Below are 15915 nucleotides of genomic sequence, written 5' to 3' on the forward strand. Positions count from 1 at the left end.
GAAAAATGTTTTTTTTCTTTAAATATGACGCAAACAAACTGTAAATATGTAAATGAGAGAAAATATTTATTTGTTACAAAGTGAATAAAAACATAGCATTCATATTTAAAGCCATCGAATGCAACACTTTGCTTTCGCTCGTCTCGAAATGTCTGATTTGCAATCCAAAAATCGAGCAAGTTTGTGACGAGACAGGAAGTCATGTCTGCTTGTTTAAATGCAAAGCCGTGCAGTCACTCAAGTCTTGTATGATTTCTTTGCATGCTTCAACATTTGACAAATGATACAAAAGTCTGTCGAATGGATTTCTGTTTTCCTTTGACAGTCCTTCTCCAACATTTAAATAAACAGTTCCTTCAACAATGCATTTTTGCGAAGTCGCGATCCCTTTTTTGAGAAAGTGGGAAAACCACTGTTTGCCAATGTATCGCGACATGTTTTATCAGAGCTACGTTGTGCCGCAGACAAAAAGAGCATTCAGATATCAGAAATGCTGACAGTATTTGTAGCATCAGTACCATTAACGTGAAGGTATACAGATGACAGATGAAAAGACAGATGTTACGCTAACAAACGACCTTTGGTTGGTGAGCTGGAGCATCATCATGATCAGCACTTCGTAGAGACACTTTTCATTCAACACATTCAGTTAAATTAATTGACGTAAAAGTTTTCTTTGTTTATCAAATGGGCCACAGAGCTGTTTGCTTCATCCAGTTTTGTAATATCAGTGTGACAGCTTGTGGCTTTTCCTTTGGTGGGCAGCACCCCAGCCATCTCCTCATAAACAGGAACTACAGGCTGTGGCTTTCTACGGTTGAGCCATTTACACTGTGAAAGGAAATCAGTAGAAGGGAGGTGTTTAACCGAAACACTGAATACTCTGTAGGGAGTAAACCATACATCCTCAGACAGCTTCTTTAAACCACATATTAGACTGAAAATCTCTGTCACATGAGATTCAAATGCAAATTTGGCCCAAATAATTGAGAAAAGTATTGCTTAGTTAAAAAAATAAGCATCTGATCACAAGTTTAAGACCACAGCCTTAAAAAAAAGTTACAATTTGCATAAAAAGATGGCTTTCGTGTCATTGTTTTTCAGGCAGTGATTCTGTCAAGATCTACTGATGGCAAAGGCAAAAAGTCTTTCTGTCTTTGAGCGTGGCAGGACTGTTGACATGTCTTTTTACATTTCTTAAAAGATCCTGAGAGTTATGGGGCAAAAAAGTTAAGTGGTAGAACCAAAGAAAAAAAGATCAGGAGAACAGGCAGAAGGGTTGAAAAGAGTGATGTTCTTCTCCTGGAAAATGTCCTTCATGAGGTGGTTGCTGTGGACTGTTCTCAGAGCCCTTCTCTCACAGATGCTGTATTATATTGATTGGGTCTCAGTCACAGCTTCAGTAAGGGCTTTAATTCAAGTTCAGGATCGCTCTGTGTCTGGACAGCCAGTCGGATTCTCTGGCTCAGTGCCACTTAACTTTTTTTTGTCCCATAACGCAGGATCTTTTAAGAAATGTAAAACGACTATCTCACTGAGATCAAGCCATTGCTTGTGCAGCTCAACAATCCTGCCACGTTTAAAGAGCAAAATACTTCTTGCCTTGTGATTGGCTTGAAAAACAATGACATAAAAGCCATATTTTTGTGTGTCTATGGTCTTAAATTTTTGATCAGCTGAAATATAAATATTTGTAATGTTTCCCCTTAATGTTTTTGTTCAGGAGAGTATATGGGTAGTTATATCAATATGTCATATCAATTTGACAGTAAAAATGGAAGATTAATCTCTCTCATGCTGTTTGTAACTTTAATGGAGATGCATTTTTCATGTTATTTCTATGTTTTTTTTCTCTCTACATGTTTTCTGCCACAACATAAGACTTCTTACGTACACACACACACATATGTAATGTTTTACATATTCCCCAATAATGAAGACTACCTTTTTGTGAAAAGCAGAATTCATTATTCAGAATTTAACTGTATTTAGAGGTATTTTGTATTTCTATTGTATTTCTTCTTGCCTAAAGAACAAGTAAAACGTGGCACAGGCTACCTCAACTCTCCCTTAAAGATCAAATGTGAAACTAATATGAAAATACTTACATAATAGGCTGTAGCGAGAGAGAAAACCAGAACACCCAGCAGACATGCAGCTCCAGAGATCACATACAGCAACGGCAGGTAACTCAAACAGTTACAAGGTTCATGAGCTGCAGGAGACACACACAAACCTTCTTGTTTACACACTTCATACGGTCATTGGCATTTAATGTAAGACACAACATTCACGATGACTGCTGTTACAGTAGTCATTTGGATCATTTTAAACCATTTCCTCTTTCTGTACTCTAATTTGTAGGTTTCTGCCTAGCTTTATCTTTTTTTTGAGGTTCTAGAACCATCCAATAAAAAAGCTGAAAAAGACATCACTCAGCAGGTACTTTTGGTCTAAGTAGCTTCCCATCGACATGAAAGAATTCATTGTCAGTGAGTTGAACAATAACATTAATAAAAAAACAAATGACAGACTGCATGGAAATCATGCATCAAGTTAGTTCAATATTTTCAGTTGAAAAAACATGCATCTGATTGAATGATTTTCTTTTTTTTATAAGTCGAATGCAAGATTAACCATGTTGGGGCCAGTCACTTCCTTTGGTGCATATTAGCATAGATCTCGTATCTGAAGTGATATCAGTAGAGGTCACCTACAGGAGTCTTCAACATAGATGAAGAACTCCATCTTGCCGGGAACATTCTGATCATATGGAAGATCTCCATAGTGGAATTCACAGTGGTAGACGTCCGTGTCCTGTCCTTGCAGGGTTGAGATTGTCAGATGAACTGTGTGGTTGTCCAGCTCATCACGTACAGTTATACGGTCCTTCTCCTCAGATTTATTGATGAACGGTGCGAATCCTTTAGAAAGATACAACACTCGTCTGGACTGCAGCAACCTGCGTTTCAGCGAAAAGGCAAATGGTTTTTCTTCTTTTTTTGCCGATTCGCAGGAAATGTCAATGGATGAATTTCTTACTCTGTGGATATAAACAATACCCCCATGTGCTGAGGTGAAATGACTCGAAGTTAGTCACATTTCATAGATGAATCACACGGACAGCTAAAATAAATCCAGCATTAAGCCTTATCAGATTACATGTGATGCAAACATTTTGTATGTGTGAGTAATTTTTGCATGTAAACTTTAGATTCATCGCTGGACATTTTATGAAATTTACGTGATCAGCCTTTTATGATCTTCAAAAACTACAGCAAAAAGGGTAAAACTGAATAAAGCATTTACTCACCAGTTATAGAAGGTGTGATAAGAAACAAGAGAACATGAGCGAAAATAAAACCTAACATTCTTGAAAAAAGAGAATTAAAAAATGCAATAGTGACCGATTAGAAAGCCAGATCGTCTCTGAGCATAATGAAATCATGCTGTGTGGAAATATCAAGCAGGGGTTTGACTCCACCTTAAACCATGAAGAGAAGGAAACCGGTGTTACGTGGTTTTCAGTTTGTTTAATCTGACTGAAAAATATATATATATATATCTACAACTATAGGGTACATTATACTACAAAAGTTTACTGAAGTAAAATACATATAAAGTAAGGAATGGAGAATATTGTTAGACAGAATACATTCGGATTGTTTTCTGTTTACATGCTGTTACAAATCTGGTAAGAAAACAAGCAGTCCAAAGAGTCTTATTCTTTTCATAGTCACAATTTTATTTATTTGATAACAGCAGCCATTCTCACAGGAGGCGACTCACTTTTGACCACCAACTGCACTCTGGGAAGAACTAACTTCTAACCAGTCTGCTAATGACCATTTTTTACATTGTTTTAAGAAGATTGAACACTACATTGATTCAGTGTTGAAAAGATTTTACAATTTTAAAAACATCTTTCAACTTGGGAAAAAAAAAAAAAATGTATTTAACAAAACGTTTTAAGCTTCGCCTCTGCAGGGGTAGTTCTGAAAGTGGAAGAGGTAAAGGAAACCAGAGGGAAAATGCCAAAATGGGTTTTTTCGTTTTAGTAAAGTGCATTCTCATGAACATTTTTAACAAGTCAATTTTTTCTCAATTGCACATATTTAATATTAACTTTTAAGGCCACAGAAGCAGTGGATTTGTGTAGATAAATGTATCGCGGTCTAGCAATAATCTGTAATGTTTTAATCCCGTTTCTAAACAGTGCCTATAGTGCATCTATCTTACTAAAGTGTGCAAAGCTATTATTATCAAGTTGGCTATTCCAAGTAATCCAAAAGAACTAATGTCTGGTTAAATAGATGTAGACGACACTAGAGCAATTTAGCATTATACTCTCCTTATTTAATTAGAAATGGCATTACCAAATTAAAAAGATTGTTCATGAGGCCTCTGGATTAGAAGCGTTGTTGTTACATTACAAGATAAAGCTTTGTAGACATAGCTTTCTTGTTTCCTTCAACTTGGACTATATATTGCATATTACAAACCAAGCAATGAAACGGTCAAGTTAGAATACAGAAGTTTATTTCACATTTGTAACATCACAGTGCAAACCTTTCTGCTATAAATCTTTGTAGATCAGCGTTTCAGCACTGAATTTTCATGACGTCTTAGCAATAAATATAGAACTTTTTCCCTTTCAAATAACAGTGAACTGGGAAGGAAAGATGAAACCCCATCATGGTCACGGCGTCTTGACATGGGGATGAAACTAAACTAAGACAGTAGCTCTTCAACTGCAGGGTTGGCAAACCCCTGATTTAAGGGCACTAGACGTCTGACAGATAATGTGAATACAGATGTTACTTGTTAATAGTGTGACTGTCTGGCAAATTATCTACTGGTTAAATATCTTTATTTTATTTGAGCTTATTTTTCCTGCTGTCTTAGCCAAAACAGTTTCTGGTCAATTCATTACACGATTAAAAAAAAAAGTAAGACCATGGTTGAAATAGAAAAACATGCAATAAAATCTGATTCTTTACAAGGTAATTCACACAGTGGCTCTTACCTGCAGACCAGGAAATGCTTCCAAGCCATTGTACCAATTTAATACTGGTAACTGAGAAATATCAATCAAGCATGTCACAAATGTTTCGTGAATCTTAAATCCAACATCTGGAAAGATCATTCATGCAACTAGGTTATCAAGCAACAAAAGGGATCATTTAACATCTGATAAAATGTTAAGCTGTGATTAGGGCTTTACTTTTGTTTTCTTACTATAAATGACTTTATGGTGTTAACACCAAATACCTTTAAGAACATACCAGAACTTGTTACTGACAGAGCGAGTGTATTTGTAACGTCATTATGGCTTTATCAAGAAAACCAACCTGCCTGAAGACTCCACGGTTCAGGAAACACACTCACACAAAAACAATCAAGAAAAAAAAAAAAAAAAAAAAAAATCAAATTAAGTATGTTTTATTACAATACATAAAGAAAAAAATACAGAAAGACACATGAACCCTTGTGCTATTTAAACCCTGAATATATGGATGCAAACAGTTAAAAGAAAAACAAAAAGCAACATGACAACAGTGATCTGAAGCCCTCACCAAGCTGATGTTGGGGACGTAAAGTCCAACAGCACAGTATGGTGCTGTGAGGGCTTCACTACGAAGATAAAAGCAGAAATCTTACTGGGAACTTGCCTTGAGTATGGAGATACTGTTAGGCCAGCGGCTTCAATATATTATGAACCTTTGTCTAATATACTGTACTTGTACAACCTGAATGAAACACAATAGGAAGAAAAGCAATACATGTATCAACTGTGACATTGATACTGCTGTTATCTTCTTTGTCTTTATTTAAGGGCTGAATCCAAAACTCGTGTGTGATATTATATATCTCAAATGTCCAGTATGCAGTTTTTCTTCAGCAGTGGGTTTAGAGCTCATTGGTTTGGCTACATTAAAAGCACAAGATGAGAAAAGGTTTAACCTCCAAACCTAGTGGGACGACAGGGCCGTTTCAGTACCGGCTGCCTGGAGACATTACAGGTGGCCTTATGCCCATGGGAGGCCCTGGAGGGCCAGCTTGGTATGGGGGCACCATGGGGGCACTCTGTCCATAAGGAGGCATGCCACCACCCATATAACCAGGCATGCCCTGTGGAGGACCACCATACTGACCTGAAAGCCAAAAATACATCCAGTCACTTAACCTTGCTAAAGCAGTTAGGCCTACGATACTTATTTAAAATTTCATTCAGTGATTATCTATTAAACAGACATTACTGGTCCTTGATTATGACTGGCATTCACAGCAGTGGGAAAATATTTGCAACACTGATTGCATCTGTATAGCTGAGCCACCGTACCACACATCTGAGCTCCAAAATGTCCCTTATCTGTTCTAAAAATCAATGTAAACCACAGCTTGTGTGCTTACTGAAACTGTCATGAAAATAACTAGCTGAATGTTTTACTTCACAATTCAAATGCATTTGCTGCAAATCATTTATAGATGCTTTGTTGATGTCCTTGCCTTTAATGGGAGCCCCAACATAAATTTGATGTATGGTATAAAAAAAGGCATAAAGCAAAAAAAGAGGGTTTTAATCCTTATTCAAAACCAGTGGTTCAAAAATCAGTGGCAACCCACTTACCATAATAATTAATAATAATAATAATAATATTTTAAAAAAACGTTTCACAATCGTTAAGACTGCTGAATATAATGAATACTGGTTAAACCAGGTAAGGCTGTTAAATAGCAGTGCCAAACTAGTTAATACAAAAATTACAAGAATAATGACACTGACATTAAAAACTTTCATTCTAGAAAGTTACATGTTTAATAGAAAAAATTAAAAATCAAGCAATCTTTTAATAGAAAAAAAATAAAAATCAAGCAATTTTATTGTGCTGTAAACAACAGAGCTCAATTCATAAATTTATGAAAAAAGCATGGAAATTTTATTTACAATACCAATTATGAGCGTAAAAAAGAAGAAGAAGAAGAATTTAACCTTAAACAGAAATCCTAGGATCTACAGACAGAAACCTACCATGTATGGGATGCCTCATTCCAGGCTGCTGAGGAGGTATGACCTGCTGGGCAGGGATCATTCCTCCCACCGCTCCACCAGCTGCAGCAGTCTGCCCAGGCCGAGGGATTAGCCTCTGGTACCTAGGCAGCTGAGCCCGTCTCTCTTCCTGGATTGGGGCCAAGACAATAACAATGAAATCAGACACTTGCAGTAACAAGAACACACTTTGGACCACATGTATTCACACAATATCAGCTAACGTGTATATTTGTGCTACAGGAATATTTAATAATATCAGTTAATGCATTCACAATTACTTACTGTCAAAAAAAGTAGTTAGGGCAAAACTCAAGCACTCACCAGCGAGATATCCTCATCAGGGTGCATCAACTTACTGGTAGCACTCAAGGTGGTGAGGGTGGCTGGCTTACTTGTGACTGTGGCAGGGGGCTTGGCCACAGTGCTGGAGGAGGCAGCAACAGAGGGAGTGGAGGAAGGCTGCGTGTAGGCTGGGAATGTCACCTTAGGGGAGTCAGAGGGGGCTGACGGCGCTCCTGATACAGTCTGCTGCGCCTGAAACCAAGCAACGTTTTCAAAACATGGTTTGCAATAAAAGGCAGAGGTCCTTGCAAATCGGAGTGCACACTGCAACATCATCCTCATCACTCCAAACAGGCTATTACAGGAAGTACAAAAGCTCTTTCCCTCAAAACAAAAGTTTAAAATAAAACGAGGAATATTTAACATGCCCAATGCAAAAAGCATATGCATGCATGAAGAAACAAATGAAAACATCTAAATATCTGCCTAAATATCTTAACACAGCTTTATATGCATGTGCGTATCCGCTAATGACAGAGACGAGCGTGCCTGATCTGGTCTGATGTAAAGAGAAGCACACAAACTAATGCGTACTTGGGCAGAGCTAGGGAACAGAGGCTTAGAGGAGGCACACTGTGTCTCTGCACTCGCAGGGGCTGCGCTGGGGCTCGCAACACCAGTCCCCATCTGAAGCACAAAGAGAAAGGATAACAGCAACAGTTTCCTCTAACTTCCTTTAACTCCCTGAGAGAACGGAACCTTGTATTTATTTAGTTAGTCTCTTTAAAATGGAAAGATCCACATTTACAGAAAGAAGATAGACTTAAATTCTCACAAAAACTGACCACCCTTCAGTGAAAATAATAACGGTACTCCTACAAATGCAAGTCGTTTAACCTCAAACATACAAATTCTTATGTTTCTGTGACACTAGCTATAGTCCTTTACCGGCACTGTATTTGTTAAAGAAGAAAACTTGTCTAATACAATGACTACTAACTTTACCAATATCGTTTTTACTGGTCCCTTAAGTTTTGTTCACAAACAGCGGCTACACATACTAAACCAGCAAGTACGTCTGATTCTGTATTGACTACCTGCACAGCGCTGGGGAAGAGAGGTTTGGATGCAGCAGTTTGTGTGGCGGGTACAGCCGGTCTACTGGCCATTCCAGGAGCTGTGACTGGGGCGGCGGGTGCCATAGGAGGCATGCCAGGACGGGCAACATGAGGGGGCATTCCTTAAAAACAAGAAAAGGACCAACTATTACAACCAGTTGACTAGGACTTTTCTTAAGCTAATGCAAAAAATGGCTATTATGAACCACTACGCTTAAGCATGATTATTCATTCATTCAGACCAAAAAAATCCAGCCAAAACAGCAAAATGAAAGCAATAGTTTAAGCTTGCCACAGGGCACCACAAAAGTAATGATCACGAATGTGTCAGAGAAAAACAATGAGGAGGAATCAACAATTTAGAGGAAGCGATGATCTGAGAATACTGTTAACAACACTGACCTGGTGGCATGCCGGCCATCATATGAGGCATTGCTGGACCTGGGGGCATCATCCCTCCCATTGGCATCATACTGGGCAAACAGATCCAAAGATAAATCACTGGAGCATATAATACATCAGTTTAAACCTCCATCAATGAAAATTGAGACCTACCCAGGTGGCATGCCTGGAATTACTGGCGGCATACCAGGAATCATTGGTGGGACACCAGTCAACATAGGTGGCATGCCTTTAGGAAGAGAGATGAAAATTTAATGGGGCACACTTTGAGAGGTATTCAAACTATGAGGCTGTTTAAACCATTGGCTTACACACCTGCATAACCAGTGTGTGGCATGCCTTGGCCCAGAGGACCAGGATGCATGCCTGCCTGGGTCATTGGGGGCATGTAGGCAGCCGGAGGCTGAGCAACAGGCTGCTGAAACGACGAAGGTCCAGCTTCATCATCATCATCATCATCATCATCTTCATCAGAATCATCCTGGTTCTGCTTCTTCTTCTGACTATCTGCTCAGATAACAAAGCAAGTTCATATTACCGCCACAAACAATTCTACACATCAGTTTCGCCTAATCACTATAACGCTGTACCTTGTGACTTTTGTTCAAGTACTCTTCTCCGATCTTGCATGTCTTTGTCTGGAATACCCTCCATGCCGTAGATTTCCAATTCAATATCTGTTCTTCCCGGTATAGCATTAGGAACAGCATCTATTGTTTCTTTGTGCACCTGTAAAAACACAGATTAAATAGCTCAACCTTTACCAAACATCAAAGCGAAACGTATCATCGAACACGTCACCCCTGTACATACCTGCATGCAGTGTATGGCTAATCCAGGTCCTGTGTACAGCTTCTTGTGACATATATGACATTTGAAATGTTTGGCTTTTTGGTGCTGAATGAGAATCTTTTCATCATCGAAATCTCTGTTGCAATACCTGAAAGTCTAATTAAGGATCATACTGAGAGAGAAGGTTAACGAGAGAAGGCAAAGTGTAAGATGCTCGAGATCAAACTGCAATGTGTAAAGAACTTGCTCATAGTTAGATGTGCCTGAGAATGCGTTCACAGATTATTATTATTATTAAAGCCCAGTCTAGTGGGACAGCTATTGCGTCAAGAATACGCAATTAATCCTAATAAACAATATAGACTAGGAGGCATTAAGAAAAGAAACATCCCCAATATGAAACATAGAGTTTTCTGTTTTTTTGTCTGATACAAGCTGACAGCATGGTCTGAAGTCAGTTACAGGATCACGCTGCTCTATCAGCACTGAACAGGCCGCGGCGAGACACGAAAAAGATACCAGCACCAGGGCTTCATCTGCTTCTTCTTCTTCCGTCCCATTCTAATAACTCGTTACTGTCTTCCAAACCGACAGGAGAGGAATTCAATTCGGGAATCTAACCGTCACCAAACGCAGCTTTTTGATTTCAGGTCGGAACACACACAAAAAAATGGCGCGGCTCCGCTGAAGTCTCTTCACCCACAATGCAGCGGGATATGACGCAAAGCACGCAACAGCGTCCGCGCGCTGCTGATGACGTTCAGACATGCCTTCCCATTTGGTTACTTGCAGCCGCTTGTAAACTCTTAAGTAATTATCTTAAAAAAGATGTAGATGTAGGATGTAGCTTTTGCAAGCAGAAAGCAGAGACGTGTTTATTTCGGCACTTATGTATTTGTTGTAATCGAACTTCATTAAATGTGTTGAGATTCTGCTCAATAAAAAAAACAACACTTTTTAACCTCATTTTTAACACACACACACACACACACACACACACACACACACACACACACACACACACACACACATTAACATGTACATCTACCTCAACCATAGACCCTTACAGTATTAAAATACAGTGTTGGTGATAGCATAATCTGTTATTATTAAATAATTATCATTATTTGTTAGAACACCAGCCACAACATGTATGCTGTGATCAAGCTATGTAAAGTCTAAGCAAAATATCACTATTAAGTGAGAACATGCATACACACAACTTTGTATTCTTATGTGCCTTTCTTTTAAATGAACAGTACAATACAATTATGATTCAGATTAAGGTTTTTGTCAGGGTAAAAACATCAAATGAAATATCTATAAATGAGTATTTGCATAAAATCCTTGAAAGCAAAACACCTTTGTTTACTGTGTTTGTATTTAGTAGTTCTGCATTGAGGAATTTTGCTCTTTGACAGTTGACAAGAACACCTCAGGGTTTATAGAAGCATCAGAATGCTTTTAGTATTTCTCATTTTATAATTGTGCTTGATTCTTGAGAGGTTGTATGTCTATTTTCAGAAATGTGGCACAAATATTTTGCCTTCTCATCTGATGCATGCAATTCTCATCTCCACCGCATGAGGGCAACAAACATGGCAGATCTCTACATGTGAATTGTGAAGGCTGAGATTTTCGAGCAGATGTGGATGTGTTTGACTGTGAGCATGATGAACTGTTACAGTATAATAAAGTGTGAGGTAAGACTCCTCGATCAATTTATGCTTTTGAATTTTCTTTTAGATAATTCTACCATTTCTTGCAAAGTTTATCTTTGTGGTTTATAGGTTTATGGCTAGCAGTATGGATCAGAACATGATCTTGGTTCATCCTCTAAATTAGGCTATTGAAAACCATTGCTCTATTACACCACCTGTTTTAATATCCCCAAGCACTCAGCAAAAACTTGGGCCATCAGATTCATCTGTAAAATTTGTACTGAGGGTTAGAGGTCTTGTTGGAATCCTAGATTAACTGCAGCAAGAAAGGCACATTGAACTTAAGTAAAGATCACATGTAGCCAGACTAAACAATAAGTTACCACAGGAGAAAGAGCCTATCAAACTATCCTCCAGCACAGAAGCTGAAACTCCAGGGTCCATCTTACACTAAGAACAGTGCGACAAGACCTTTGTATGATACTATGTTCATCTGTGTCCTTCACTATCTAGTCAGCCAACCTGAGAGAGTCTACAAGATTGGTGGAGTCTTCACTGCCACTCAGTTGGGCCTAGTAAACATGTGTATCCCATTAAAAGGTTGCAGTGCAGAGACAAATATCTGTCAAAGTTGACCCTGTCAGAGATCAAAGGTGCCAAACCTCTTCTCCTCCATGTCCTCCAAAGATCATGCCACAGCATACAACTCGGAAATCCAGACACTTGAAAACTCCACATACTCCACTTGAATATTCCACAAAGGTGAATCAAGAAGTCCTTCACATGGTGACTCACAATGAGAAAGCCAGAGTTGTGTTCAACTGTTCCTTTACCTATCAAGATAAGAATTTGAACAAGCTGCTCCTGCCTGGCCCCAACTTGAGTTCTTTACTACTCTGTGTCCTGATGCGATTTAGAGAAAATTCCACAGCTGTCAGCAGCGACATAAAAGGTGTGTTCCATCAGGTGAGAGTCCTTATGGTTCCTGTGGCGTGACATGAAGAGGGACTTACCTTCTAGTGTTTACGAATGGCAGGTTCTGCCATTTGGGACTACCTGTTCTGCATGCTGTGCAACTTATGCAAAGGCATGTCACCGATCACAGTCAAGAAGGCGATGATGTTCGTAAAGCAGTTGAGAGGCACTTCTATGTGGACAGTTGGCTCCATAGAGTTCCTTCTACTGAAGAGGCCAAAGTATTGGTTAACAAATTGAGAAAACTACTAAATAGTGGTGGCTTTGAGTTAAGGCAATGGGCAAGCAATGTCCCAGAAGTAATAAGGCAACTGCTGTGGAATAAGCAGAGAAAATTGGATGACCCATTACTCCCTAGTGATACTGTATACTGGAAGCTTGGTTGGCATGGGAGAGTGAACCGCCCCATCTAGAGAAACTTGAGTTGGCCTCAGTGTTATGTGAAGCCTTATTTGAACCATCACAATTGTATTAGAGAAGTTCATATCTTCTGTGATGCATCAGAGCGGGCTTATGGGTGTGTTGGGTACCTATGTCCTGATTCACACGGTCAAGTCGGGGTAGCTTTCATAACTGCTTGATCACGAGTAGCTTCCAAGAAACAGATTTCTGTGCCCAGGCTGGAGCTGTATGCCACCCTCACTGGTGCCCAAATAGCTGTAAGAAGCGAATTCATTTCTTGAAATCAAAACCTGCCATGCAATAAAACTAATCTCCAAAGGAATAAAAGATTTCACAAAGAGAGCAAACAACACCCTTTTCCCCTGTTGTTTACGACACTCCTCTTCACCTCTGCCCTTTCTGCCTCCCCTTTGCAAAACTTTGCAGAACTGTGCTCTGTTGAGAAGGGGGTGTGTCCTCCTTTAAGGTCTCTGAAAATGTGACCTTGGGACCCTGGAGCACGGGAACCAAAAAACCAAAAGGTATTTTTATGGTTTTACAACCGTTTTAAAAACCTCACGGTCTGGTTTAAGTATATAAGGAGAGTGACAAAACATGACAAGTCGCGATTCTGTAGCCAGATCAACCCGTAGTGTGTGTGTGTCTATACACCACACTATGTACTTTCTAAAGGTCAGGTATGCATCTTTTACTCTAGATCTATCTTTGAGAATTTAACGTTTTGTATTGACACAAATGTAACTCTGAATTGGCTTTTAAATGTTTGGCATGATACAACTTTACCAGACTAATAATAATAATAAATTAATACATTCGACTTCCAAACTCTCTATTAGATTAATGTGTAGTCCATTGTTTCCACAGTCTTGGGGCAGGGTAGAGCATAACCCTGTCGCCATCATTAACATGGTGAAAGTGTTCGGTATTTTGTGGTTATTTAGTTAAATGTCCTCTTTGTTTAGAACATGCTGGGGGGAGTTCACTTAAGGCATTATAACCACCCTTCACCTTCTGAGTAATGTTGGAACTGTCCAGCTGTGTCGAGGGTTCAGTGAACGGCCGCCTGAAATCCTAAGTGACACTGGGTCCGTAATGCAAAAGTTTTCTAAAATAATTCAAATATCTAAATTCTTCCACAATTGGCAATTATGAATGGTACCTAAAATTAACAATCACTTCAAATTGTAGTCAGATTAAGCACTAAATTCTGATAAGGTCAAAAGGAAAGACCCAACACACATTAAACCTTCGACCAGGGCCTCTGGATTCCTTCTCGGAAAGGGGGGGGACCCTTACATAGCACATCTGTTGCAGAGGGAACTGACAGTAAACATTGCCCAAGTTATCTTATGGACAGACTCAACCACAGACCTCACCTGGATCCACTCTGATTCCTGCCATTGTCACAGAGATTAAGGAGCTAACTAACAGCAAGACTGGCACTATGGCGAATCTTTAAACAACCCAGATGATGACATCACAACTAGAATGCTTAATCGACATGTCAATGGCAACCTAAAGTATCCTGGCTCTGAATGAGTAGATACTTCGGGGTCGCAAAGCCATTCGGAAGGAGCAATGTGGCTGTGTAGAATGTCAGAAATGGATAGCTTTTCTGTTGGTTCCTCGCACTGCAGACCTACCTCCCACTCACCTCCGCCTACAATGCCCGCCCTTCTTTTCCACTGGAATGGACTGCTTTTTTGAGTTTAAATAGGTCACCATGACGAAAGGAGATAGGGAATCCTATTTAAGTGTTTAACCACGAGGGCAGTGCACATCGAAATCTTGACCAGTCTTGACATAGACTCATTCCTAATGGCTTTGAGGCAGTTTATTTCTCGCTGGGGCAAGCCTGCTGAGTTACTGTTCAATCAAGGGACTAATTTTAAACGGGGTGAGCGAGAACTCCATAAATCCAGAATCCTGATTTCCAAATCTCTAGGTTACAATACTTTACCTCGATTCAGCTGTACTCAGTCGTCAATGCTAGAGGTCGATGCTGACCGATTCTGGTCACAGTTTCTCAAGAGTTACCTTCCTGCTTTGCAAACCAGCGAAAAATGGCAAACTGACACCAACCCACTTCAACTAGATACAGTAGAACTCATCATGGACCCCCAACCGCCCAGAGCACTATGTGGACCAATTGGACATGTGAAGTTTGTTGAATATTAATATGTTTAATATGTTGAAGGATCACAGTGAATCACAGTGTAATCTTGGTTCCATCTTAAAGACCTTACCATCCTCAATGACTGTTTAGGTTCCACATAGTTCTCTTTAGACTCCATTACAGCAGTCTGGCTTTAAATACCATGTGGAAAACTGATTAAGATGTTAGGACAGCATAGATAGTGTTATTGGTAACACTTTGTTTTGATGGTCCCTTTTGAACATTGTGTCTACCAGGGGTGGGTTTTAGGGAATTTGAGACTTTAGGCATATATAGGACTGGGGTGTTTTATTCATTTAACAGACAATTTTATTATTTTATGTTGTAGGCCACAAAATAGCAATCGATTGAGATTTATTAAATGATAAACCTCACAATTTTACTATTAAAATTTTTTAAAGAAAAGGTAAGAGTCAGAAGTAGAAGTAATGGCATGATTGTCATGGGTTAACTTGCAAATAATCTAAACTTAATCACACATTTTTACCTGTTCTAAATGTAACTTTAATTTAAACTAATACTTTTCATGTTAATACTCTAATGGACAAATACAGAAGCTTTGTTCAATATATGTGTATTATTAGTGATTCATGTCTATGAGACACATGTAAAAAGAGAACATATAAATACTAGGTGGCTTCTCCTTCTTTGCACTGAGCAATTTACTGACACAAACCTTTTTACATTTTCACAGGACAGGGCAACTCACTTCTTCTGAACATGTAAAATGTACATTTATTGTTTATTATTACATTTGCTTGCCTCTCTGTCCCACATACTGCATTTTGATTAGATACTATATTTGATGAAATAGTGTCTGAAACGCGACCAATTAAGACTATATAATCAATCAATCAATCAATCAATCATTTTTATTTATATAGCGCTTTTAACAACACAGGTTGCATCAAAGCACTGTACAGTATAATGACAGGGATATATAGTAAGAGGTGACCAATTTCTTATTAAATGCAGAGACGGTCTCTGTAGTCAATTCAACGATAGTCACTAGAAGTTAAGTGTCCCCAACCAAGCAAGCCAGAGGCGACAGCG

General features: G+C 39.1%; 2 protein-coding genes across 4 annotated transcripts; both read right to left on the reverse strand.

Annotated features, from left to right (window-relative positions):
* Positions 1-45: 45 nt before the first annotated feature.
* On the reverse strand, positions 46-3467 carry cd7al (cd7 antigen-like). Its single transcript, XM_043240992.1, has 4 exons — positions 3314-3467; positions 2718-3071; positions 2109-2215; positions 46-831 (listed from the first exon to the last, which is right to left on the reverse strand). Exons 1-4 carry the CDS (start codon positions 3369-3371, stop codon positions 655-657), a joined length of 696 nt encoding a protein of 231 aa, XP_043096927.1. The 5' UTR covers positions 3372-3467; the 3' UTR covers positions 46-654.
* Positions 3468-4522: 1055 nt separating this feature from the next.
* znf207b (zinc finger protein 207, b) lies at positions 4523-10363 on the reverse strand. Of its 3 annotated transcripts, XM_043240987.1 has the most exons (12): positions 10168-10363; positions 9670-9796; positions 9447-9585; positions 9172-9363; positions 9010-9085; positions 8857-8927; positions 8434-8576; positions 7931-8023; positions 7376-7588; positions 7034-7181; positions 5973-6155; positions 4523-5750 (listed from the first exon to the last, which is right to left on the reverse strand). In XM_043240987.1, the coding sequence occupies exons 1-11, from the start codon at positions 10206-10208 to the stop codon at positions 5995-5997; spliced, it is 1404 nt and encodes a 467-aa protein (XP_043096922.1). In that variant the 5' UTR covers positions 10209-10363; the 3' UTR covers positions 4523-5750; positions 5973-5994. The 3 variants fall into 3 exon arrangements, with proteins under 3 accessions (XP_043096922.1, XP_043096921.1, XP_043096923.1); XM_043240986.1 differs by having other exon boundaries at positions 4523-6155; XM_043240988.1 differs by lacking the exon at positions 7931-8023 and having other exon boundaries at positions 4523-6155; positions 10168-10362.
* Positions 10364-15915: the final 5552 nt, after the last annotated feature.

Source organism: Puntigrus tetrazona, chromosome 6 (genome assembly GCF_018831695.1).
Source record: "Puntigrus tetrazona isolate hp1 chromosome 6, ASM1883169v1, whole genome shotgun sequence".
NCBI lineage: Eukaryota > Metazoa > Chordata > Actinopteri > Cypriniformes > Cyprinidae > Puntigrus > Puntigrus tetrazona.